Genomic DNA, 25,553 nt, shown 5'->3' on the forward strand with positions numbered 1-25,553 from the left:
GCCCTTCAGATGTTTTGGGACTACAACTCCCATCATCCCTAGCTAGCAGGACCAGTGGTCAGGGATGATGGGAATTGTAGTCCCAAAACATCTGGAGGGCCGAGTTTGGGGTGCCTGATCTAGTGCATACCCATACTAAGTACTGCATCAGAGAACAAATGGCCTCTGGACATTTCCTGAAAACACTGAAGTTGCTGACTGAGCACCACCTGCCATTATTATGCCTGACAATGTAAGAAGTTGAAAGAAGTGAACAATCAACAGAGGTGGTGGTGGTGGTGCCATTCCTTTCCCAACTCATTTTAGTGAAAATGTTTCTGAGAGTTCTTCAGATTAGAAAATGGATGCAGAAGATTCTGCAGGATCATTCTTATGAAGGGTGACTCAGGCACCAAAAAGATGCAAACAAAACATCATTCTACTTCCAGGGTCATCATTCCAGTTTCTCAAGGTCTTCTATTGCTATTCCCCATCACTTGTTGTCTCTGTTAATGTGGTCTATCTCTTTTAGATCACAGTATTGCTTTTTGTATTCATAGGCAGGGCCTGGATCGGGTAAATTCATGTTGGCTGGTGTGGGAAACAAAGGATTCTGATTGGCTGGAGAGCCTAGTCAGTGGGCAGTCAACTGTGTTAGAATAATGTCACTTGGGAAAACCGGTGATACAGTTGTCCTTGTCATAGGCGCCAACTAGGGGCTTTGCTCCCCCCCCATAAAATACTTGAGGGGACCCCCGCCTGGTTGATGAGCATTGTCATTCAAATGGCATACTTGCACTGTGTCATGTGATCAATTACAGTGGTACCTCGGGTTAAGTACTTAATTCGTTCCGGAGGTCTGTACTTAACCTGAAACTGTGCTTAACCTGAAGCACCACGTTAGCTAATGGGGCCTCCCGCTGCCACCGCGCCGCCAGAGCACGATTTCTGTTCTCAACCTGAAGCAAAGTTCTTAACCTGAAGCACTATTTCTGGGTTAGTGGAGTCTGTAAGCTGAAGCATATGTAACCTGAAGCGTATGTAACCCGAGGTACCACTGTACGTGGTGCAGGGCTTACCTGCCTCCTTCCAATATTTTATTCAAGTTGGCACCCCTGATCCTTGGTGTGACAACTTTAATTCCTGGTGAAGGTCAGAAGAAGGAAGCCGGCGACTGTGTTCGGCTAGGAGGCTGCCCTGTGTAAAAGTCTTACAGCAAGGTTACATGAGCAAGTTTTTAAAATCGTCTTAGTACAACTGGGAGAGCTTTGGAATCAAAGGCAGATTCTACCAAGTAGCTGGACCACGTTGTAGCGCGAATAAATTTGGTCCGGGTGGCAGTTTAAGGAATTTGGCCTGAGGTAAAAACCACTTAGCAGTTGGTGTCAGAGGCTCTTGAGTCCTTACAAAGGGTTTGTCAAGCACATGTTGGACCCCAAAGTAAATTTCAGTGTTCCTTTAATCAACAAAACCTAATCTTTAATGAACAGTCTTTGTTAATAGTTCATGCTGTCTCTCCGGTGTGGGTGTCAATCTGATACCTAAGTCTTATTACTGAAAGCTACAGTACTAGGCTTTAAAAGCATTCTTGGGGGGGGGGGCTGCGAAAGAAGGTCACATTGCAGAACTGCTGTGGCAGGGAGCCCCACAGACCCTGAAACATAACTAAAGAAGTACAACTATGAACACTTGTATTTATAATTCCCTCTATTTCCCTTTCCCACTCAGGATCCACTCCTTGCTTTTTATTTCTAGTGCATTTGCGGCTCACTTTTGTTTCAGTGAAGCCCATTCACAGCTCCCAAGCTTTCCTCATGGGCAGATCCCTAAAGTGGTGGGATGCCTCATCCTGGTTTCTCAAGAGAAGCAGCCCCAGCCCCTCCTCCTGTCCAGGGAGGAACCGCTTAAAAAAAACACCACCCTTAGCGTCCCCCCCCCCACTGATTATTTTCCTTTTCTTTTTGCTGGGGGCGGAGGAGGCTGTCTTTGAGGTTGCATGCTCTTCTTCTGAACATTACAAGCGTCTGGCTTTGGGGGAGAGAGAGAGAGAGAGAAAGTCGTCCCCCCTCCTCGGAAACGGGGGGGGGGTGGGTAAAGGAGGGGGCTGATCCGACTTCCCTCTGCCCGGAGGTGGAGAGTCGGAATCCCACCCAACCAGACGGAGCCTGGAGGATTTGGGAAGCCTTCTCTAGGAAAGGGATCTCAGAGAGGGAAAGCAGCCAGGGAGCCGCTTCCTTCCAACTTTCGCTGCGCGGCTCTTACAAAGAGCTTCCCATGCGCCCCGCTGGACTCGCGGCGGCGGCGTGTTCCTCGCCTCGTCCTTCTTCTCCCGGGCGGGAGCCACGCCAGACGTCGCGGGCGCGCAGATTCCGCGGGACAAAACGGTGGGTGGACCGACGCCGCGTGGCTCACCGTCGGGGATACTGTACTTTTTTGTTGTCTCTCTCTGCGAGGGAAGAAGGGAGTTTGGAAAACCCGGCGTCCGGGGACGGGGAGGAGGGTTGAGAGTTGGCCTCGGGTTCTTGGGTGTAGGAAGCAAGCGGTGCTCGTCTGTTCCGCTCCCTCCTCTCTCGTGTGCGCGCCCTCTCTCTTTCTCTATGTGTAGGGGAAAGCTCCCCTACACAAGCAAGTGCGGGGTCTTTGCCCGAAATAAGGCAGGGAACCGGCGGCTTCCTGGCCAAACTCAAGGGACGCGCGATTAATCTCTCCCCCCGACGGTGAAATGAAAAGCAACAGCTCGTGGGAAGCTGCTGTTTTGCAGGATGAACAGACACGGAAAAGGGGAGGGGGCTGCTGCTGCGGCTGAACCCTTCTCCCTTCTCCCTCCTGCTGCTTTTCTTTTTAAAACATCGCTCCCTGCCAAGGGTGCCAACTGGAATAAAATATGGGGAGGGCAGGTAAGCCCCGCTCCGCATAGTCGATCACATGATCACACTATTTGAATGCCAGTGCCCATCAACTTCTTTTGGAGGGGATCCAGTTCCCTCAAATATTTGGGGGGGGCGAAGGGACCTCAACCCCTAAGAGTTGGCTCCTACGCTCCCTGCTGCTTTCTCACCTGCAGGTGTGCGATCCCGGGTCCCGTCTGCTATCGGCGGACACCGCCATCGCTTGGAAAAATCTCCACGTAAATCCTTCCAAGTAAATCCAAGTTTAGCACGAGTAGATCATAAATTCTCGTGTGTGTGTGTGTGTTCCATTCAGGGCACATACTGTGGCAGAAACTTCGGTTCCTTTGAACTCAATGTTGGATGTGTCTAGGCTTGGTTGTATCACTGATGTCAGTGTTAGTCATGTCAAAAGTAATGCTGTGATCCTAACACACTTAATAATAATAGTAATGCTGAATTCTGTTAATAGGGTTTGTTTCTGATTTGCAGAAAGCTTACAAGGGGATTATATAACGTCAGCTACTTGTTGAGCTTTCATCCTAATATGTTTTCTAGGAAGTTGGTGTTATTGTTATCTTACACGTTTCAGTGCATTTTCCTATAACTTTCCTTATTGCAAAAGTTTAAAAAAAGAAGATAAAGGAATCAAGTTTGTTGTGCGAGAGCACCAAATCCAGTTTAATCGCACAGCCTGCATTTGCTGATATGTGATTGAATCTCACCCTCAAAATAGCAACAATCTGAAGTCCCCTTTGCCATAATGTACCCAGACCTGTAGTGCTATCCATTTTTACTTAGAAGTGAGTTTCATTCAGCTTGCAGGTACCTGTCCTCCTCCTCACTGCCTGCTTTGTGTACAGTCTGCCTGGTGAAAAGTTCTGCAGAACTTGAAAACTTGCCCAACTTTTGGGACATTCCAGTTGGTCCTAATAAAAGTATTGCCTAACTGTAAATTTGGGGGAGTCTTTTTTTTTTTAAATGAGTCAATAGATGTAGTTTCACTTTGAGCTAGTTGAAATTCTAAAACTTTCATAAAATCACAGAATTGAAAGGGGCCTGGGAGGTATCCAGTCCGCCACCTGCTCTGTGTGAGTATGCAGCGCAGAATACAACTACACGATCTCTGAGAAGCGGCTATCCAGACTCTACTTATACCCATCAAGTGAATGAGAGATCATCACCTCCCAAGGCAGCCTTTTCCATTGCCAAACAGCTGTTAACAATTAGGAAGTTTATCTCCATGTTGAGATGAAATCTGCCTCCTCGCCATTTCCAGCAATTTCAGCTATGACCCTGATCTGGATTGGGGTCCTACTCTGACTGTTTGTGAAAGAAAAACACAATTAGTGCAAAGTGTAGTTTTGAGCCACAGTCTAGCGGAAATTTAGCACTTAACGTCCCCCAGCTCCTTAATACTTTTTTAAAAAGGTAATTAAAAGACTATTGAAATGAAGGCAATGTGGAGAGTGAACCTATGTATGTTTACATGTTAGTAAGCCCTGCTAAATTCAGTGGGACTCAATTTCAAGTAAACGTGGCTGACCTGGTTAGATTGGACACTGAGCTTCTCCCCTCCATATTATATTCTGCGTTAGTTACAGAGGCAGTTCTAGTTCTACTGGTAGATCTTACAGACTGGTGGCAGTGGCGGTGAGATTTGAAGTAGATTAGCAAAGATTTTGATTCCCAATTTTTTAACAATGGCAGCAAGAAATTACCACCACCACCCCGCTGAATATGTTGCCACTGCTGCTGTTGTTATTCATACTCTTACTGCCTTCATCATATAGTCTCAGGATGGGCTATAGTAATAATAGGTGGCGGGAATGGATGCCTCCAAGGCCCCTTTCAATTCTGTGATTTTATCAGAGTAATAATAAAAATCCATTAAAGTCATAAAATTAAAACCACAATGCCCATCAATAATAACATTAACAGAATAGCAGTACTGTACAGAGAAAATGAAGAAAGTGGGTGTGGATGTGTTTTTTGTGTTGGAGGACTGTGAGTTCAGTTCAGTTCTGGGTCTCAGGGGCAGAATCCTGGGCTCCAAAGTCCTCAATTTGAAGACTATATCAATTGCACCATTCTCCAGCTGGAAGAGCTTGGGGTTCTATTAACAAACAAAGTCATTCCTAGAAGCCTAAATTCCCAGAGGCTGGAGAGTCCTGTCACTACTTCCCCCAGATGAGGCATCATGACACATAGGATGGGAATTACTTGGTTTACGTGCTTCTGATCAGGACTTTGCAGCAGCCTTTATGGCTTGCAGTAGCTTTATTGCTTTGGTGATTGTTGACCCTGTAGAAAAGAGACTTGGGTATTTCCAATAATAATAATAATAAAGTAGTAGTAGTCATTTTAAATTTTAAGGAAAGTAGTCTTGCTTATGTTCCAACGACCAAACATTTTTCAGCATCCAGTATACACTCTATTAATTTTATAGCTGCAAGTTCTCTAAAAATCTCTAATCATACATATTTGGATTTTCCTTACTGATATCAAAGCAATTTATTTCCAAAGAAATATGCTTAGGGTTTAGCAAAAGCAAATGGAAGTTGTGTAAATAAACAGAGACTGATTTTAAAGGAACAGAATTTACCTTCACAAACCTTTGTTTAAAATCAACCATTTAAATAATAAACAACCCCCCGTTCTGAATGTATTGAGCTGGATCCAAAAGTGGTACGATTAAGATAGATCTGTCTGCTTCTGCTTTTTATTTTTTAATACCTTTCAATACTATTTTATGTCACTGTATTTTATTGTACATTTGTTGCCCTTTCTCCTTCTTTGCTGCTTTGCTTATAGTTTTATAGGCTGGATATAAGTTTGCAAATGAATGAATAAATTTAAAAGTTTAATTTGGATTTCTGTCTAGAATTAAAAGTTCATGAGGCTCTTAATCTCAGGGTTGTGGGTTTCAAGCCCCACCTTGGGCAAAAGATTCCTGCATTGCAGAGAGTTGTACTAGACGACGCTTGTGGTTCCTTCCAGCTCTGCAATTCTATGAAAATATACAAATAAATGTTTCAGTTTGCCAATATTGCAACATAAATATTGCCTTCTTTTTTATTGTAGGTGAAATAAGTCCATCAGCTACTATTGAAATACAGAAGATTTCCCAATACAGAAGATTTGAAGATGGAAGTGTTTCATTTTGAGATGGTCTTGGTGCTTCTCATAACTGGATTTGTCATCATTGATGGTTCTGACATCTACCAGTCAAACCTGACTAACCCTGTCACAACTTCCTCTGAAACAGAATCTAAGCTGTCCTTCCCTACCCATAAACCCAACCGCACCTATATCTATTGTTCACAACGTCCTAAAATTATGGACACTTTCAAATACATCAATACTGCAATATCCTGTGCAGTGTTCATCATTGGGCTTGTTGGCAATGCAACCCTGCTGCGGATTATCTACCAGAACAAGTGTATGAGGAATGGCCCCAATGCATTGATAGCTAGCCTGGCCCTGGGAGACCTCATCTATATCATCATAGATATCCCTATCAACATATATAAGGTAAAACACCACAATGTTTACAGTTTGTGCACTCATTTTACAGTATGCAGAAGCTGACTTGTGGAGGGCAGCTGAAACACTGATGTGTAGGAAGGGGTGGGCCAGACAGATGATGCCCCTCACTCCTTGCAGCATATAAATATGTTCTTGTTGTTGTAATCCATTAACTGTAATGGCTTGGGGAGGACAGGTGAGCATCGACAGCTAAGCTCCAGGCATTCATAGATAATATAAATCACCCAAAACTATGGAGCTAGACAGTGGAAGCATGTTTCTCCTGGATCTCTGTGGGTGATCATCTGTACACAGTAGGGGATGGAGGCATTGTTTAATGGTCAACCCATTCCCCCCCCCCCACACACAACTTGGCAATCAGATTCTAGAAGGTGTTGCTGAGGGGCTGCTATTGTTGTGCCATTTGTGTTGCAGTATTCGCTTGCTGTTGCATTTCTCCCTTGTGCTATTTAAAAACCTTTGTCAGATGGCATCTGTAGTGTTGAAGTTGAGTGCTGTCATTATGTGGATGACATTCAGCTCTGTCTTACCAGATCCAGATGCAGTTGTGGACATCACAAACCAGTGCTTAAAACCAGTGATGGACTAGCTAAGGGAGGCCGTCCTACTCTCTTTCTCTCACACAAGGCACACAACCCCTCTATTCAGCTGATCTTCCCAGAGTAGCTGAAGAGGGTTATTGCCCAGCTTTAATTTTGTTTTCCTCTTTGCTGTCACTGTCAAAGCTGGTCTTTGGGCCAGAACAGTGCTGTTTTTCCAGAAAAAAAGGTGCCGGAGCTCACCATAAACACCTCCCTCTTTCTATTAGAATGGTAATGGCGCCCACCTGAGAAATGCTGGAACTCACCTGAGAGGTGCTGAACTGAGTTCCAGCGAGTTCTGGCTGAAAAAAAAGTCCTGGGCCAAAACAAAATGGCTGCCACACTGGAGGCTAGCTGCTTCTGCTCTACAGAATTTGAGGTGGAGGTCTTCCACATCAGATGTTCCCTGACCCTTTTAACTAGAGATGTTAAAATATCTAGAGATGTTTTAGCCAGAATCTGGGACCTTATGCTATTTGCCCTCACACTAAATGTTAGCATTTAGGCACTTTGTGAATTCTGTCCTGCTCTCCTGAGTGTTTAATGGCTCTTTACTTCCTCATTTTATCTGCTATTTTTATGTTTTTATTTGCCTCTTTATCTTTTTCATCTGAATTGTATTTAGTATAGTAAATTATTGTAAGCTGCCTCCTTGATCTTTTATGGTGAAAACCGGGGAAGAAATGCCACCAACAAATAAATAAAATTCCTGCATGGTGCCTATTTAAGAAACATCACATCTATGTGGAGAGCAAACCTGCTCTGTTTTCTATGCTGGGCTACTATGAGATCCCACACTAAATGAGAACATAGTGAGAACACAGGGGGGAAACCAGCATACTCCCACTTGTGTAAAGCAATGTAAAAACTGGGATAACGAGAAGATTTAGCCTCTCGCTATACTGGGCCAAATTTTCGAGATGGGGATCAATTGTATTTCTGCGGATAAGGGAGACTATATAGTGTGCCACTGAGGTTGAAAATACCATGATGGTCAAAACAACAACAATAAATGAAGAGTGGTTTAGAAATATTATTATTATTATTATTATTATTATTATTATTATTATTATTATTAATACCACCGCTGGGAGATTCATTTCATGGTATCTTTTTCAGACACTTGGCCAAGTAAACTATAGCTATGCATGATGAGAATATTCTCCACAAGACAAAGTAACACTTCCAGACTGTCAGAATGAATGTGTTGGAGTTCTGATTTATGATGTGGTGTTGGCCATGACTCAAGTTTAAAACTGTAGGGAGTGCTGGGATCAGTCTTAGTCACTTTGGATTATGTGACAGAATAATAAACCCGAATAAACCACTTTCCCCACTCCTTTTAGTCTTCACTGAAGTTCATGAACCTAATGGTTTTCCTACCAACCTTCCCAGTATTGCAAAATGATGGTTATATCTGTGTGTAATATGGTGTCTGTTCTTGATGAGCTTTTAGTTGAAATGAAACTACAGTTTCTATACATGGTGTGCAGATGCCTGGCAATAATCAATCTCCGGGCTTTTTTAACTTGGTTATGAGTGTGACATCTTGAACTCCTTTAAAGGCATGTTACAGTTATGGCACTGTATACCATTGTTTAAGTTTCTTTTGCCCCATATGCAGAACATCAGAGGTAGTAGCCTCAGGGCCCTGCTCATACACACATGCTGACAAGTAGATAATTGAATGTGTGAATTGACTCCACTGAAAAACAGTGTGCGCTTGGGTTATGTGAGATGCCACGTTCAAACATGCCAATTGTCTCTCAACAGTGTGGTCAGCATGCTTGTGTGAACCAGCCTGTGGGACGAAAATAGATGTGATAGGGGGAGCCACATGTGTTTTATGCATGTGTCTGATCCATTCATATATGAGTGGGAGGGTGGCAATCTTTAAGAGAACAAAACACACACACACACACTTTCCTTGCCTTATCTCACTGCACTCCATTGCTTTAAGCAATTTCCTCCCTGCCTGGCTTATGTCCAGTTATCAGAGATGGGCTGAGAGAAAGCTGCTGAAAGCAGCAGAGTGCAATAAAGTAAAGCAGGGGAGAGGGGTGGAGTGGGGTTCACTTCTCTCCTACCCATGTTCCTGCCCATAGAAAAAGGAACCTTTCATACCCTTGCTCTAAATGTCCCATGTTGCATGCAGGGATGAGGGAACTGAAAATAAAACTGCCAATATAATAATGCAATTATACAATGCTATTGTAGAGTTGGAAAAAAAGTTCATAAAAGGGCAACCAAAATTATCAAAGGGATGGAGCAACTCCCCTGTGAAGAAAGATGGACGCAGAAGAGGCCCAGGTTCAGTTCTTGGCTTTCCAAGTAGGGCTTTGAAAGCCCTTGCCTGAATTCATGGAGCAGCCCTGCTGCTCAGTGCCATATTGAGCTTGATGAACCAACGGTCTGACTTGGTACAGGCAACTTCCCCTGTTTCCCTAATTTACCACAGTATCATATACATGTTTATTTGGAAGTAAGTCTCACTGTGTTAAGTGAGACTTTCTCCCTAGCAAGTGTGTTTTGGAGCCTTTTCTCCTTAAAGCATTCAAGTTTTAGAGGCTGGTGTATGCATTTTATGAGCTGCTTTGCAAGTTGTCCAGCAATCGAAAGATTGACACGTTAGCCAGGAACAATCAGCCCATGCGTGATGCTGCCTTATATATATTCCCAATTTAGCCCAGTATGGACTACTCTCATCAGCAACACCTCTTGAAAGATTCAGATAAAAAAAATATTTCTAGCCCAGCAGACTTTTTTGTTTTTAAGTGGAGTTGTGAAGAATTAAATCTAGGAGCTTCTGCTGGAGAAGCATATGCTCTATCACTGTCCTCTTGCCTCTTAAACGCAGGACTCTTTGGGTGGTGGAAGCATTTTTTAAAAAACAAAAAAACTATGAACTTTCACATTTTAGTTGAGATTTTATGTTGGAAAAACAGACTTGTCTTTCCTAAAAACTGGATTAAAATCTTTCTGTCATTATTCCAGAATTGTTTCTCTCTTCAGTCCAATGGATCTGGTTATAAAACCATTTTTTTTGCTTAGCGTTCTTTGAAGATGAATTGAGTCCTAACAGACGGATGCTCTGGCATTAGTACAAAGTTTTGGTTTTGTTTTGAATAAAATTTAGCTGTAAATGGTTTGGGCCAGACTTCCTCCCACACGGTCTCAACCACAAGCCATGCCGATCGCTCACAGATCACTCCCTGTCACTTTCTCTGAAGTTGTGAGAGATAGAGATTGTCTGCATGTACATACACATAGTGCACATGTATGCCCAAGCCTTAATTTTCTTTAGTTAGTTTAGTTTAGTTTGTGTGTACATATATACATTTAAAAAAAAAATAAACAGGATTCTAAGAAAACAAATTGTGGGCCCTATTTATCTTCTAAAGAAATAAGGCACAGAATAGAGCTCTGTAAGTGGAACCTGAAACAAAATTTTGTTCAGCCAGCCATGCGGTTTTCCATGATACTTCATTCTGTGTCCCACTTCTATGGTTTTCCATTTTTTCACACTCAGCATTCTACAACCACTGACTATTCTTGTGCCTCAATGGGGTTTTTGGAGGTTTTTTCATTCCCCCCTCCATACAGTATTTTCCTCCTAAAGCTTACTTGTACTTTTGCAAACCCTGGAGTTCCTCCAAGCTTACTGAAACCCCCTCTTTGGAAGTTGTATGTGGATGATGTTGTTTTGGCTACATAAAGATAAGCACTTGATTAATCTGCTATTAGTATATAGGAAGACCATATCGGTCAAGCGTCAGCCATCATGCATCACTATTAGTATACAGGGTTGCTGCTATCAATCAGCTTGTTCTTTCAATGTAACATTTGCATGTTCCTTTAATCCAGCCAGTATGTGAGCTACTATGAATGTATAATTCATTAATCAGTATCTCTGCTTCCATGCAAGGGTTATATGGCCCCTTCATAGTTACACAGTGCTGTTCAACTGGGGTGGGGTGGGAAATTGGATAAATGCAAGAATGTTAATTGCTTAGCCTCTACTACAAAATGCAGGTGGGGACAGAAGCTGTGCCAAGACAGCCATAGCTAGTAGCACTGCAGAGTCTGCAATATACACTTTTAGGATGTTTGCATTTCCTGTTGAAACATTCCCCTGATCACTTCCTCCAGCTCTCAAATTGCTGGTCAGCCATAAATTCCACTTGGGAATATTTTAACTGATTCCAAGAACAAGATATAGTCCACCTTTACACCAGCTGATAAACATATCGGGAAGAAGGATGGATTTGCAATCATTCTAAATACGTGTGTGTGTGTGTGTGTGTGTGCGTGCGCGCGTGCACAAGTGTAATGTTGCATGAGCAGAATCATTAGTCAGTGGGGTAGAGTAGACATTTGGATCCCAGCCCAAAAACAGTTACATGGAAACAATACAAATCCAGGTGAATTCCTTGGTTGAATGTGCCTGTTTCCATTGCCACATGGCTAGAAATGTGCTCCCTGGTCCACACTATGTACCACCAGTTTGGTTTGTGCATTCGAAATGTACACTGTTGTTATGCCTTCCACGCAAATCACCCATGTTGGATCATTGCCAGTAGCTACCTCATATAAAAGCCTCCTGAGTGGGTCGGGGCATAATCGTTACATTTTTTGTAATATATTCCAAGGGAATCGAGATTGCCATGATTGGGAACTGAATCCAGGACTAAGTGGTTCAGTCCAGCGAGAGAACTCCTATGTTCCTTAAATCCATACCATCTTAATACCAGCAGAGTTTGGAAGGTGGCTGTGTTCCAAAGCCAGAAGCTCCCCCCCCTTTCCCCCCCAAATTTTTAATTGATTTTCCAGAATTTTAGACAAACAAACAAACAAACAAACATACATCTTAACTATACTTAGTCCAACCTTAGTAACATTGTTAAAAGACTTCCTCAAACCCCCCTGGCTGAGTTTCATTGTATATCATTGTAACAGTTTTCCAAAACAAATTTTCTCATAAAATTAACTTAATCACTTAACATCTTTTTTCCTTTTCATTTTAACTTTAAACATATTATTCTCTAACATCACATATTTAAATCCTAAGCCTATCTGGTATTTGTAAGTTTTTCCAATTAATATATCTTAGCATTTTTAACTAAATAGTCTTTGAATTTCATCCAATCGTCCTGGTACTCCTCCTCCTCCTGGTTGCGGACTCTTCCAGTCAGGTTAGCTAGCTCCGAAAAGTCCATCATCTTCATCTGCCATTCCTCCACTGTTGGGACTTCTTGTGTTTTCCAAAGCCAGAAGCCTTAACCGACCATGTTCAAAAGTAGCATGCACCTTCCAAAGCATGGTTGGAAATTGATTTCCCTCCTCTGGATCTTACGGTTCATTTTTAATCAGCATGCTTGCATAGATGTTAAAAGCATCTTCCACAAAAGCATCTTCTATATAGCAGTGCAAGAACGGTGCCAAAAAAAATTATAAATACCACCAAGTAAACTGAAGCCCACTTGGTGACATTTAGAAATCATCCAAATGGAATGTTCTGTCTTGTTTATTACGGCTTCACAGGGTTGAGGCGTGGAAAACACAAGATTAGAGGGAGGGGATATTCAGGAAGTTGTGGCTGTCTGGTTAGTTTTCTTGGATTCCAGCAGCAGCGTATTGAAATCTTTCAAAAGTTTCTGATTTTAGCATACAAATATGTGGACAGAATTCCACTCTTGTCAGACATTGCACTGCAGATTTGCCTTGAAAGAGAATAGCTTTGAAATCACAGTAAGGCTGGACAGTACTGGTCAGTAAACCTTCCTCCCTTGTGAAGCTTTTGAAAGACCAGGCCCCAAGGAGCTGTTCACAAGAGAACTCTGCATCCATTTCGCATACACATGGAGTGTGCAGCTGAACTGGCCCTGTATCTGCCATCTGCACAAGGAATATTTGGGAAGAAGAAGAGCGTATACATGTACAGCTGTAAGCATAGAGCTCCTTGCCCTGTTGTGAATCCTGCACATTCACAGAATCACAGAATTGTAGAGTTGGAAGGGACCCTAAGGATCACCTAGTCCAGACCCCTGCAATCTTGGAATATTCAGCTGTCCCACCTGGGGATCGAACCTACAACCTTGGCATTATCAGCACCACGCTCTAACCAACTGAGCTATCCAGTGAGCTCAGTTAAGGCTTCCCTTCCCAAGGTTCCACTCAGTGAGTGAACAAAGCAGGTTGAGCCAGAAGGTGCACTCATATAATTAGCTGGGAGCCTGGCATAAATATACTGTACTGCCTTGTATACATGGGCAATGTCTTCTATACCAGGGTTTAGGATGACTGTAACCACACAGGCTGCGGAATGTATCATCTGTAAAATGTCTTTGATACATCCAACAATTCAAATGTGACATCTGGATGGATCTAGAAAGCCAACAGTTTGAAGGCATAGGATCTGACATCTGTTTGAGGACTAAATCAGATGTTATCATTGAATGAATGGAAAAGCAGACTACAGAAATGTATGTGATCTCTGTTGTCAAAAAGAACCAAATCAGATGTTTCTTTAATAGTGGGATTAGTAACCCTATCTGTATTTTATAAAAATTAAATTCCAGGACTGAGAGGGCACATTTTTCATTAGAACTGCAACCTACAAGCATCTTTCAAATTATTTCTTTGTGCCAGTCGTGGTGCCCATATTGTTCCAGCAGGGGCCCCTTCGTGGCAGATCTATCTATGGTGGGATTACAGTCAAATTTAACATTGTCTCCCAGCATGGTATGTCACTCTGCAAATCAATGCAGTATATGTGTGTGTGTGATTTTTAACATTTTAGCCACAAATGTATGTTGCCCCACATTGGAGCGTTATATTGAGGCCAAGGTGCACTGTTTGAGCTTCATCCCAAAGTACTGGAAGTTCAGGAGAAAGAGGACGTGTGCTGCCTTCTTTGTCACTGCTCTGTGTAATATGCCATCTCCATTTTCTAATGATATTGGATCCTTTTAGCCTGCATAAGCATATCTGTTGACATCTGGGAGCAATTCTTCCCACCTTTAAGAAACTGATCATATCCTTCCCATCAACAGATTTTTTTCCAGACCTCTTATGCAAATATTCCTTCTTTGCCTGTCTTTCCAAATAATAAAACTGAAGCTCCGTTACTTTGTAAGCTTTGATCACTGTTTACACTTATCTCTAAGGATACAATAACTTTAGAATCCATTTCCCCCACTTCATTATTGAAGGTGCTGATGTGAGCTTCTAATTTTTTTAAGCCCCCTGCCTTTTTTTAATAGCAGAGCCCTCAATGACTGTTTATGTGTGTGGGGGGGGGGTCATTTCCTTCAGTTTCTCTATGGTGAAGCAGGCAGCATCAAACCTGGCAACTTTTGAGTGTCTTTGCAGCTGTCATTGTGGAGGCCAGATTTAAAACTGTTTCCTTGCTCACTGAAAGTAATCAGTGAGGTTGTGTTCCTTAGCTGGCTGCACTTCCTCCGTCATTCCCTGTCTACCAACTCCTGGACACCTGATTGGTGGTACAGGGTTTCAGTAGCTAAGACTTAATAGAGTGAGAGACAGAGCAGCTAGATTATTCAGCCATTCTCTGCTGCACACACTTATGTGTGCCCCAGTTTTACATGATTTCACACTGTTTCTCTTAAAGCAATTAAGCTGTTTTTAATGTCACTTTTTATATGATGAATTCTTAATGTTAAATAGAAAAGTATATACACGTTTCAAATCAATAAATGTAGGTGAATCCCCCTTTTTATTGGCACAATCTGGGATCACCTGATGACTTTGGAAAAATGTACACTTTGATATGGAGAATGTTAACTGGTTGCGAGGACAGGCAAGGTGAGATTCAGGTATATGTTCATTTTTTTCTACACTGCCATTTAACATTTCCCATTATTTTTCTTATCCATCCTTTAGCTTCATGGTCAGTGGCCCTTTGGGATGTCTCCTTTTGGGCAGTTTCTTTGCAGCTGTTTTCCCTTTCTTCAGAAAGCATCAGTGGGGATCACAGTCCTTAACCTCTGTGCTCTAAGCGTGGACAGGTAAATAGTTCTACAATTTCATTCTATGAACAATTTCTCCTAGAACAAGAACGAAGAGAGTCAAAAAGTAGTGTAATGACTCTGGATTTTGAAAGCTACAGAACTAATGGCTGTTTATGATATTAAGGCTGGATTGCTAATCCCATGTACCTGGGAGAAAGCTCCATTGAATTCAGTAGGACTTACTTCTGAGTAGACAGGATTGCACTGTGGCTGCTTGGTTTTATTTTAAGGTTAAAGCTTTCATCCTGTGTTGTAATCGCATGTGATAATTTTCTTAATAGCTTCTAGACAAAGTAATAGTGTGGAAATGATCAGGTCCTCTTAATTGAGTGAAGCATTTTTAAGATGACATGATATCTAGACTTCTTAAACCAAGCGTCAAAGATGTCCTGCCTGAAGGCAGCATGCACCAGAGTCTCAAATGCCCATACCAATCCTATGTATGGGTCTCTCCCTTGATTGGACCCCAATGGGCTGATGGGCAGCCTCTTTCCATATGATCTTTGGATTAAGAGCAGAGTATACATTTCATAAATAATAATGATGTTTGGCAAAGGAATGGAGCAAAGCCATTAGCCAAGGCCTGCATTGTTGGGCACCTGTCAAGACCCCTGCCCCGTGAGGTTGCCCCAATGGTTCTGCTCCTCCTTTTCTTCTTTTCATTGCTGCCGGCTTGCCTGGTCTCTCCTTTTTGCTTCTTTGGGGGGGGCATACCTTCTGAAATTAGACATTGGGGGAAAATGTGGCACCTCAGCTGCGGAACACTCTCTACAGAACACTCTCATCTGATCTACTTACACTTCTGCCTTTTGTATCCCAGACACAAGCTTTTTTTAAAAAAATCCTTAGGACTGAAAAACATCCGTTGAGTCATTTCCAAACAGCATTGATTATTATTATTATTATTATTCTGATGCAGCTGCTGGTTTCTTGTCCTATCGTTTTATCAAATTGCTTAATTTTATTGTTAAATTGCTTTGTTTTGTTTTTAAAATGTTAGTAATTGCTCCCCTGGGAAAACTGTACCATAAACAAACAAACAAATTAACCCACATCATGTGAATTAATTCCTCTTGTTTATCTTGCTGTGGTGTGGGATTATGTCCACAATTGTCTGTATATTATAGAAAGTTGTCTATTCACTATGCATTTGGACACCTTAAGAAATTGTAACCAAACATTGATTGCATAATGGTCTTGAGATCAAGTAGCAGTTTTTTTCAATATGATTGGATTCCATTTTAAATCAAGATGCACTGATTCAAAACTGATTTTTATTATGAGACGCCAAATAATGCTGTTAAGCGAAAACCATTCAAATCTAATGATTAGATGGAGACCCTTTCTTCCACAAACTTGCATGATGATAATACCAAGATTACAAAACATGAATCCACTCATTTATTGCCATTTTATGGGTAATTAAGTATCTCATATTGTAAAGAATCATGAGATGCGCCTATTATGTTAAGCTTTCCTTTAAAACTCCACCTTTTAATAAAGAATTGAAGCTTGCAATTAATGCCTCTGTGTTTTATTTTAGGTACCGGGCAGTTGCCTCCTGGAGTCGTGTTCAAGGAATTGGAGTCCCCTTGATCACCGCTATTGAAATCATTACAATTTGGATTCTTTCATTTGTCCTGGCTATCCCAGAAGCAATTGGTTTTACCACTGTTGAATTTGAATACAACGGCAACTTCTACGTTTCCTGTATGCTCCTAACTAATACCACATTTTTGTCCGTATGTATCAAAATACAGCCACAGTTGTTATCTTTCCATTTGCAATGGGGCAGTCTGGAGTGGTGGGATAAAAGGACTAAGAACGGGAGAAGAGGCAAGAGCTGAGTGGGTGGAGGGAAACATTGGCTCAAATGGAGATGGAAATATGGGAAAGGTTAGGACAACACCCCAGGTGCCCAAGCATAGCACAGTGGGAGAAATCCAGAATGTTCCCATCATTTTTTAATAAAATTATTCAAAACCCTTTAAATGTTAGCTGGTTTGCATCAGCTGGTTCCTGACCATGGTTTAGCCACTAGAGATGTCCTTCCAGCTCATAGACAGCCATGAAAGGTTATAGCGGCCTCACTCTGTTTACCTCTTTCTACTAAAATCATGTTAATGACACCATTCTCTTTCCTGAACACTTTCCCCTGGTTCCTGAAAATGTTCACATCTAGGGACTGCAAGTTTCAGTGGAAGGAAGGGCTGTTTATAACTTTGTTTTCTTACCTTTCCCCTCCCTCAAGCCTGTTTGTTTCTACAGGGATCCAGTATCTTTTTCCCTGCAGAAGGAATAACATTGTGTGTGGCGGGGAGGGGGAAAGGTTTTGAGTGGGGGCAAATGTAGGTAGGGAAAGTGTTAAATAGCCTCTTCCTCTGTTATCCCTCTGCTGAAACTCATGGCCAGTGAAACTCAGAGGCTGCTATTGTTTAGCCGAATAAAACACTGTGCAAAAGACATGTGCAACTGCTTATAATCTGTTTTTATTAAATACATAAGGAAATCCCACCCCACCCCCTTTCTCCCTAAGAAAAATAGTCTGCCATTCTGCCTTTCCAAAACATTATAAAAGCAAACTTTCAATTGCAACAGGGTTCCTCCCCCTTGTATTTTGGTGACGTCCAATACCAGAATGTTAATTTTTGTGTAGCTGAAGAAGTTAATGTAGAGCAGAGAGAAGACATAGTCACGTAAGCTCCAAATAAATGAATGGAGGATTAAAAGGGAAAGCCTCTCCTTAAGTCTAGTAGCAAATGTTACCATAAATCATGTCAGCTGACTTTAGTAGAACTTTATGGTTATCTCATTTTGAGTGGTCTTAGAAACCTCTTAGCTATTATTGTTTTTGATAGCCCTTCTTTCAAATATTTGTGCTAGGATGTAAATCCCAAAAGGCCAAGTGCTTTAGGGAACATGTGAAAGAGCACGTTTCCTGTAGAAGACTAGTTCCATGTGTACTCGTACGGCAAACAAAAGAATGCCTGTGTCACTTACATCAAAGTACAAAACTTGATGGAAGATCCGTGTAAGCTTAATTGCCATAATTAATCATTTGCAGACATCTTAGTTTAGCTTTTACAGCTTTAAAATGCCCAAAGTGTCACCCCTTTAAAATTCTAAATTGGTTGGATGCAGCCTTTGGTATTCTCTCAAGCATTGCTCCCCCCCCCGCCCCCCCCCCCATAGCACAGCAATTTAGCATTAGTGGGAGAAGATAGATTTGTTGTATCTACATGAGGTGTACTGTTTTGATAGAACCAAGGAAAATTCCTTCTTCCTATGAATTTTCATGCTTTGTATGATGACGAAGGTCCCAGGTCCAATTCCCTGCTGGCTTCTCCTGTTTAGAGGACTAGGAAAGTAAATGTAAGCAGTTGTGGTTTGGAAAGACCAATTGCCTGATTTATTGTAAAGCATTTTCATATGTTCATATGAAGTCAAGTGGGAAAGGATCCAACAGCATAAAAATATGGAGGGTGGGGCTATTGATGGCTACTAGACAAAATGTCTGTGTTCTACTTTCCATTGTTGGATGCAGTAAGCCTCTGAATACCAGTTTCTGGGAAGTCCATGTGAAGAGATTGCTGTTGCCCTCAGGTCCTGCTTGCTGGCTTCTCACAGGCATCTGGTTGGCCACTGTGATAACACGATGCTGGACTAGCCAAGCCACTGGCCCGATTCAGCATGCTTTTCTTTTATTCACTGGAACACAGGAAGAAGCCGCCTTATATCCAGTTAGGCCACTGGTCCATCTAGCTCAGTATTGTCCACTTTGACTGGCAACAGCTCTCTAGAGTCCCTGACTTCTTCTCAGCTTGCAAGCTTACATTGAATATCGCATGTACTAGGCACTTGCCAACAAAGGTCCGTATAGTTAAAGCTATGGTTTTCCCAGTAGTGATGTATGGAACCATAAAGAAGGCTGATCGCCGAAGAATGGATGCTTCTGAATTATGGTGCTGGAGGAGACCCTTGAGAGTCCCATGGACTGCAAGAAGATCAAACCTATTCATTCTGAAGGAAATCAGCCCTGAGTGCTCACTGGAAGGACAGATCCTGAAGCTGAGGCTCTCATGAGGCCACCTCCATGGAAAAGACCCTGATGTTGGGAAAGATTGAGGGCACAAGGAGAAGGGGACATTAGAGGACGAGATGGTTGGACAGTGTTCTCGAAGCTACCAGCATGAGTTTGACCAAACTGTGGGAGGCAGTGGAAGACAGGAGTGCCTGGCGTGCTCTGGTCCATGGGGTCACAAGGAGTCGGACATGACTAAACGACTAAACAACAACAACAACAAAAGGCACTTGTAGATGATTGCATGGGCAGATGTTTTATACATGGTTGCTGTATTATCGGTGGCTGTGTGAAGAGGCCTTGAAACGTGCAAAAGAGCCAGAAGGTTTGAAGTTTTTTTGTTGCATAGAGAAAGAGAAATAGTGACCAAGCCAACAAACTCAGACCAGTTCCTAGAGCCCTCTCAAGAGTAATAAAAAGATCTGGTGTAGTTACACCTTTAGGAATCCACAAAAGCACAGTGACCACTTTCCTGCTTTGTAGTGCAGAAATACATTTAATCCTGGCCTTGCAAGGTGGTTGTCACCTCCAACTTCTTCAAGCACCTTATAACAGCGTTCCATGAAACAACATGAAAGCGAGAGGAGGACAGTTTTAAGGAAGGAGTTGTCTGGACAATAGAGGTCTAAACTGAGGCAATTCCCTCTTCTCTGAGGCTAAATTTGACCTGACAATCTTTCGGTGTTATTGTTTCTAATTTGCTATTTTTATTGTTTTGATTCCATCTAAATAGCTGAAAGAAGCAAACAGATAAGAATCCATTTTGGTCTAAACTTTGCCCTACTTTAACGTGAAATATCTCAAGGGAAGCATTTCCTTCAGTTCCATGGCTGCCAACAGTTAGCTAACTAGCACTTTCTCACAGCGTTGCCATTGATTCAGTGGCATCATCTGTGAAAGATCTTTGAAATGAGAAAGTTTTACATTCAGGCCCCAGGCTAAAGGGCCTGAAGTAAATTGCTCTCCTGTGCAACTCCCTCCTTCCCTCACCCCCCCCGTCCCTCTTTTTCTCTCCTCCCCCCTCCATATAGCCAAAGCCTGCAATTATAAAATGGCTAAAAATATTGCTTCATTAAGAATATATTAATTTGTGGTAAAAGCTTTAATCTTCCTCTTCCAAAGCTAGCTCTGCCGTTGAAATATGCATAAACAGAACGGCAGACTTCTGACTCCTTTGAACAGTAGCAAAGAACCACATGTAATCCTCAGCTATTAACATCATCATATTCCAGTGTGGGAACAAGGAAAATGACATCTGCTAAGAATTAACAACCGATGGGAAAATATTGTGAGAAAACAAGGATTCCCCTTTATACACATACCTTCCAGTGACCAATAATCAAGAGATAGGATTATGTTTGTGCATGTGTGTTATCTCTAGAAATGGCAAATAAATGTTTATAGTTATTAGCAAAACTGTGAAGTGTTTTGTGAAAGATACTCGCCCAAAATCTCCAGCAGCCTTTAACTTTAATTGGGAAATGTACTGGGATGTCCCAGCCACCCGCTGCTTCTTGTCACATAGTAAACATACCATGGAAAGGGTTACATTCTGGCCAGGGGGGTTAGAGAAACCGTACATTGAAAGTCACTGGAAACAGCAATCTGGACTCCACATTTTCCAGACTAGTGCATGCTTAAGTGGCCTCTTTCTGCCTGGTACATGAGCAAGACAGTTAATCTTGCTACTGATAGCAGAGCACGATTACACTTACAAGACATTCTTAACCTGGACCTTTTGGAATCAAAGCCATTCGCAAAAGCCTTAAAAGGTAACAAAGCAGAGTTTTCACTGGGACAAGCTATTTAGCAAGACTTCTATTGCCCTTTGATTTTAGCACAAATGTTAGTAACCATGTCACGGTTCCCTGGGATTCGAAAGTTGAGATTTGGGTCAGTTTTGCCTAGTTGCTTTCTTTCTGCACATGCTTTCACGTCTACAAAGGGTCCCAAGTCCCAAGCCAAAACAGATTGGAAGGTGCCTTGACCTGAGTAAACAGGGCTGCCTCTAGTCTTAGGCAGAGCACTTCAGGGGAGATGTTAGGGAGCAAAAGTAGCTTTCCTAAGCCCCCCTCTAGATATTCTTTTCTGGGACCACATGGCCTATTTTAGAGGACCTAATCTTGTCTGCTGCCTCAGGTACGGTAGAAGACACTATCTTGTCACAACTGGCAGTTGTATTTGTGTGTACCCACATACATGTAAACAGGGCAGTCGAACTGTAATGAAACAGAACGTTCTCCTACCGCTTGATTTCTGAATGTTGCCCTTGGCGGGTGTCAATGCAAGAAGGCATTGCATTGAGCAATAAGTTGTTTCGTTTTGGGTCTCTCCTCTGCAGTTTTATGCCAAAGCAAAGGACTGGTGGCTCTTTGGTTTCTACTTTTGCATGCCGCTTGCGTGCACTGCCTTCTTCTACACCCTCATGACCTGTGAAATGCTGAACAGGAGGAAGAGCAATCTGAGAATAGCTCTCAGTGAACATCTGAAGCAGGTAAGGAAGGGAGGGAAATGCCTAGGAAGCATTTTCTGACGTGTATTTTCCGTGCGTTATCTTTCCAAACTTTTTAGAGCGAGCTGTAATCAAAGGCATTCCCAAAATAGAAGCTATGGCGAAAGATGAGTTTTGACCCAGAGGTATTCAGGCAAACTCAGAACAGAAGGGTAATCTCAAGTGCAAGCAGCTGATGCAGACGCAATGCTTCAGAGGCCAGACAGGGTTGCTGGCTTTTTTATAACAAGTGTGACAGCTTTGCTCACTCACTTTCTAACCTCAAAATCCTGCTTTCTGGATTCCTTGAACTCTAGTTAACAATGTGCCAAAGATACATTCCTACATTTTTGCTTCTCAACATATTATCATTTCTACTTTAGCCAAGTCTGAGTAACAATACATTTCTAGCAGTGATAGGGGATGATTAATGTAGTTATGAGCGTTTTGCAAATCCTGTTTGGAACTTTTTTTAATGTTCACCTGGCTCCTGAGATTGATGTACATCAGAAATCCACTGATGACCGTTCTGAAGCTGTACACAATAAGAAGAGTTGTTGAGAAGGCTGCAGCAGCTGGCCATTAGAATGAGAGTGTTTCCAAACAGTTTATTGTGGACTCAGCTTTGGTCAAGCGTGCATGTTTTGTGCAGAGTCCACACAATTCCATCCTCAACAAAATGCAGCCCCATACTATTTCCCCACTTAAACTGGATGCATAATTTCTGCAGAAAATCCAATAAATTGCCGCTGCTAGCACTATCAGAGAAATGGTAAATCCTGAATGGGGGGGGGGAGGGGACATAATATGGGACGCAGGAAAAACATGAGGTCTCATTTTACTTTTATTGTTTATCATTACCTTTATATCCCACCTTTACATAAAGGAGCTCAAAGATGTGTTTTATCACAATAACCCTGCAAGGAAGGTTAAGTTGAAAGACAGTCGCTGGCCCAATATTGCTCAGGGAGTTTCATGACTTGAATGAGGATATGAACTTGGGTACTAAGCCCAGCTTGGATGAGTATGACATCATGTGGATGCTGTGAAAATCCTACATGCATGAGCTGCACCAAGTCCACAGTAATCTGTGGTGTGGAAGGGCCCTGAGTGAAAGCTCCCCATGCATATGGCTATTTCCCCTAAGTAATCATTGAAATATCAGTCACTAGCTGCATGCCTTCATAAAGGTAAAGGGACTCCTGACCATTAGGTCCAGTCGTGGCCGACTCTGGGGTTGCGGCGCTCATCTCGCTTTATTGGCCGAGGCAGCCGGTGTACAGCTTCCAGGTCATGTGGCCAGCATGACCAAGCCGCTTCTGGCAAACTAGAGCAGTGCACAGATACGCCGTTTACCTTCCCATTGGAGCGGCACCTATTTATCTACTTGCACTTTGACGTGCTTTCGAACTGCTAGGTGGGCAGGAGCTGAGACCGAGCAACAGGAGCTCACCCCGTCGCAGGGATTCGAACCACCGACCTTCTGATCGGCAAGTCCTAGGCTCTGCAGTTTAACCCACAGCACCACCCACGTCCTTCATAGTCAAGCTTTTCTTATATTTGGACAGCTTCCATTTTATTCCCAGTAGTTTTGCACTTTGCTTGTCCCACATCTGTGAATTCATACATGTCCTTTCGTCCTCCAGAGACGAGAAGTTGCAAAGACGGTTTTCTGCTTAGTTGTCATCTTTGCCCTTTGCTGGTTTCCTCTCCATTTGAGCCGGATCTTGAAGCAAATGTTGTATTCCGAAAAAGACCCTAAAAGATGTGAATTGCTCAGGTATGGTTTTAAATTTGGGTTGTATATAATGTGCCGAGGGGTCAGGTGAACAGAGTAGCCAGAGAAGCCAATTGGCATCAGCGCATGTGCAACTGTGGAAATGGGTATTTGAAAGCTACTTGTTTTACATTTTATGCAAGATGGCTGGTGGGGCATTATTGGTTCGGCTCCATATTGCTTGCCCACTTGTCTCTACTTCTTTATTGCTTCTAGTCAAACAATTGAATCGATTCCTCCCTGATTAGCTATGTCAGCAGGATTTAGTGCAGACTGTAAAAAAGCAGACATCTCTTTTCCACAGATCATTATCCAGGTCACACAGAAGCATTTCTTATTATTCCTAGTATTATTTATAGAGCCATCAGTGTACATCGCGCTTTGTAATGTGGCACATTTGGATGTCAAAATGCCGCTGTGTGTAGCCGAACCTGAAGCTCATCATATCCAGGAAAAAATGTGGAAAGCGCTCCATCTATGAAGTGCTTGAAGACACGCACAATATTGTGGCTCTAGACACACATTTCGTGAAAGGAAACATAAAAGCACATAATAATATTACATCGCAATTGGCCTTCAACTACTTGCAGTCAGACACTGAAAAATAAAGGCACACCCAAGGGATCACTGCATTCCTTTGCAGTCGCCAAGATGCTTGCATGAACTTGTCCTGTTCAAATAGTTTATTTTAAAATACCCTCTTTTTATCTTATAATAATGGTGATTAAAAGGCTAGGTCAGGTTTTCACATCCCAGAGCATACTTTATCTGGCCCTGTTTTATTTCTTAATTATTTCACGTATTTATATACAACTTGATATTCAGGATTTCTAAGTGGTATACAGATTTAAAAAACCCAGCCCCAAACTCTGAGCTCTTGCTGTTGCCGATGCTCCATCTTTCTCTTCTAACCCCTTACTGTGGTTAGCACAGGGTTACAGTGGTACCTTGGGGTACATACACTTCAGGTTACATACGCTTCAGGTTACAGACTCTGCTAACCCAGAAATAGTACCTCGGGTTAAGATCTTTGCTTCAGGATGAGAACAGAAATCGCGCGGCAGCAGTGGGAGGCCCCATTAGCTAAAGTGGTGCTTCAGGTTAAGAACAGTTTCAGGTTAAGGACTGACCTCCGGAATGAATTAAGTGCGTAATCAGAAGTACCACTGTATTTATCTAATGAGGGTTGTAGCCAATAGTTATGCACAGAAAAGGCAACTTGCACAAGCTTTCCCTTCTCTTCCCCTTTTGTAGGCCTGAAAAGCCTCTCCAGGGTGTTGGGTTACCTGCTGAAGAGCATGGACTGTTTTACATGGCGCTGTGGACCGGGGGCATGCCTGAGTGGGCTCTACTAGTGCATGATCCCTCTACTTGGTTTTGTACAACAAGACCCGCTTGTTTATTTATTTATTTATTATCTGACTTATTTGTTGCTACGAAAACATCTCCGAGTGACTTTAAAAATATCATAACATAACATAACATAATGACATTACATAAGACATTAGGTACCCCATAACAAAGGGTACGCGGGGGGCGCTGTGGCTTAAACCACAGAGTCTAGGGCTTGCCGATAAGGTTGGCGGTTCGAATCCCCGCGACGGGGTGAGCTCCCATTGCTCGGTCCCTGCTCCTGCCAACCTAGCAGTTTGAAAGCACATCAAAGTGCAAGTAGATAAATAGGGAAGGTAAACCTTCTCCAATGGGAAGGTAAACAGCGTTTCCGTGTGCTGCTATGGTTCGCCAGAAGTGGCTTAGTCATGCTGGCCACATGACCCAGAAGCTGTACGCCAGCTCCCTCGGCCAATAAAGCGAGATGAGCACCGCAACCCCAGAGTCGGTTACAACTGGACCTAATGGTCAGGGGTCCCTTTACCTTTACCCCATAACAGGCCCAGAAAAACTGCAATAAAACTTTCATAGCACATTGCATTTCACCAATACACAGCAACCTTTATTATAGTCCACCAAATGCCTGGGAGAAGAAATATGCTTTTACCTAGTACTGAAAGGTTTTAAATGCTGGCACCAAGCTCTGTGCAAGTTCTCCACAGCTGACAGACACTTCTTAATACTAATTTATGCATGTGTCACAGTCTAATTTCAAACAGTACACATATTCTGTATGATCATATTTTTTGCTAGGTAGGTACCCAAGAACGGATTTCACAAAGCTA

General features: G+C 42.5%; 1 protein-coding gene across 1 annotated transcript in view; it reads left to right on the forward strand.

The window, feature by feature from the left end:
• Window positions 1-1,871: 1,871 nt before the first annotated feature.
• EDNRA (endothelin receptor type A) overlaps window positions 1,872-25,553 on the forward strand; it is a 29,476-nt gene continuing 5,794 nt past the window's right edge. The window contains exons 1-6 of the mRNA XM_083520099.1: window positions 1,872-2,363; window positions 5,952-6,401; window positions 14,900-15,024; window positions 16,571-16,769; window positions 21,450-21,602; window positions 23,246-23,379. Coding sequence (XP_083376225.1) covers window positions 6,015-6,401; window positions 14,900-15,024; window positions 16,571-16,769; window positions 21,450-21,602; window positions 23,246-23,379 — 998 coding nt within the window. The 5' untranslated portion in view covers window positions 1,872-2,363; window positions 5,952-6,014. The remainder of the gene's footprint in view (window positions 2,364-5,951; window positions 6,402-14,899; window positions 15,025-16,570; window positions 16,770-21,449; window positions 21,603-23,245; window positions 23,380-25,553) is intronic.

Source organism: Podarcis liolepis (assembly GCF_965112155.1).
Source record: "Podarcis liolepis genome assembly, chromosome: 9".
NCBI lineage: Eukaryota > Metazoa > Chordata > Lepidosauria > Squamata > Lacertidae > Podarcis > Podarcis liolepis.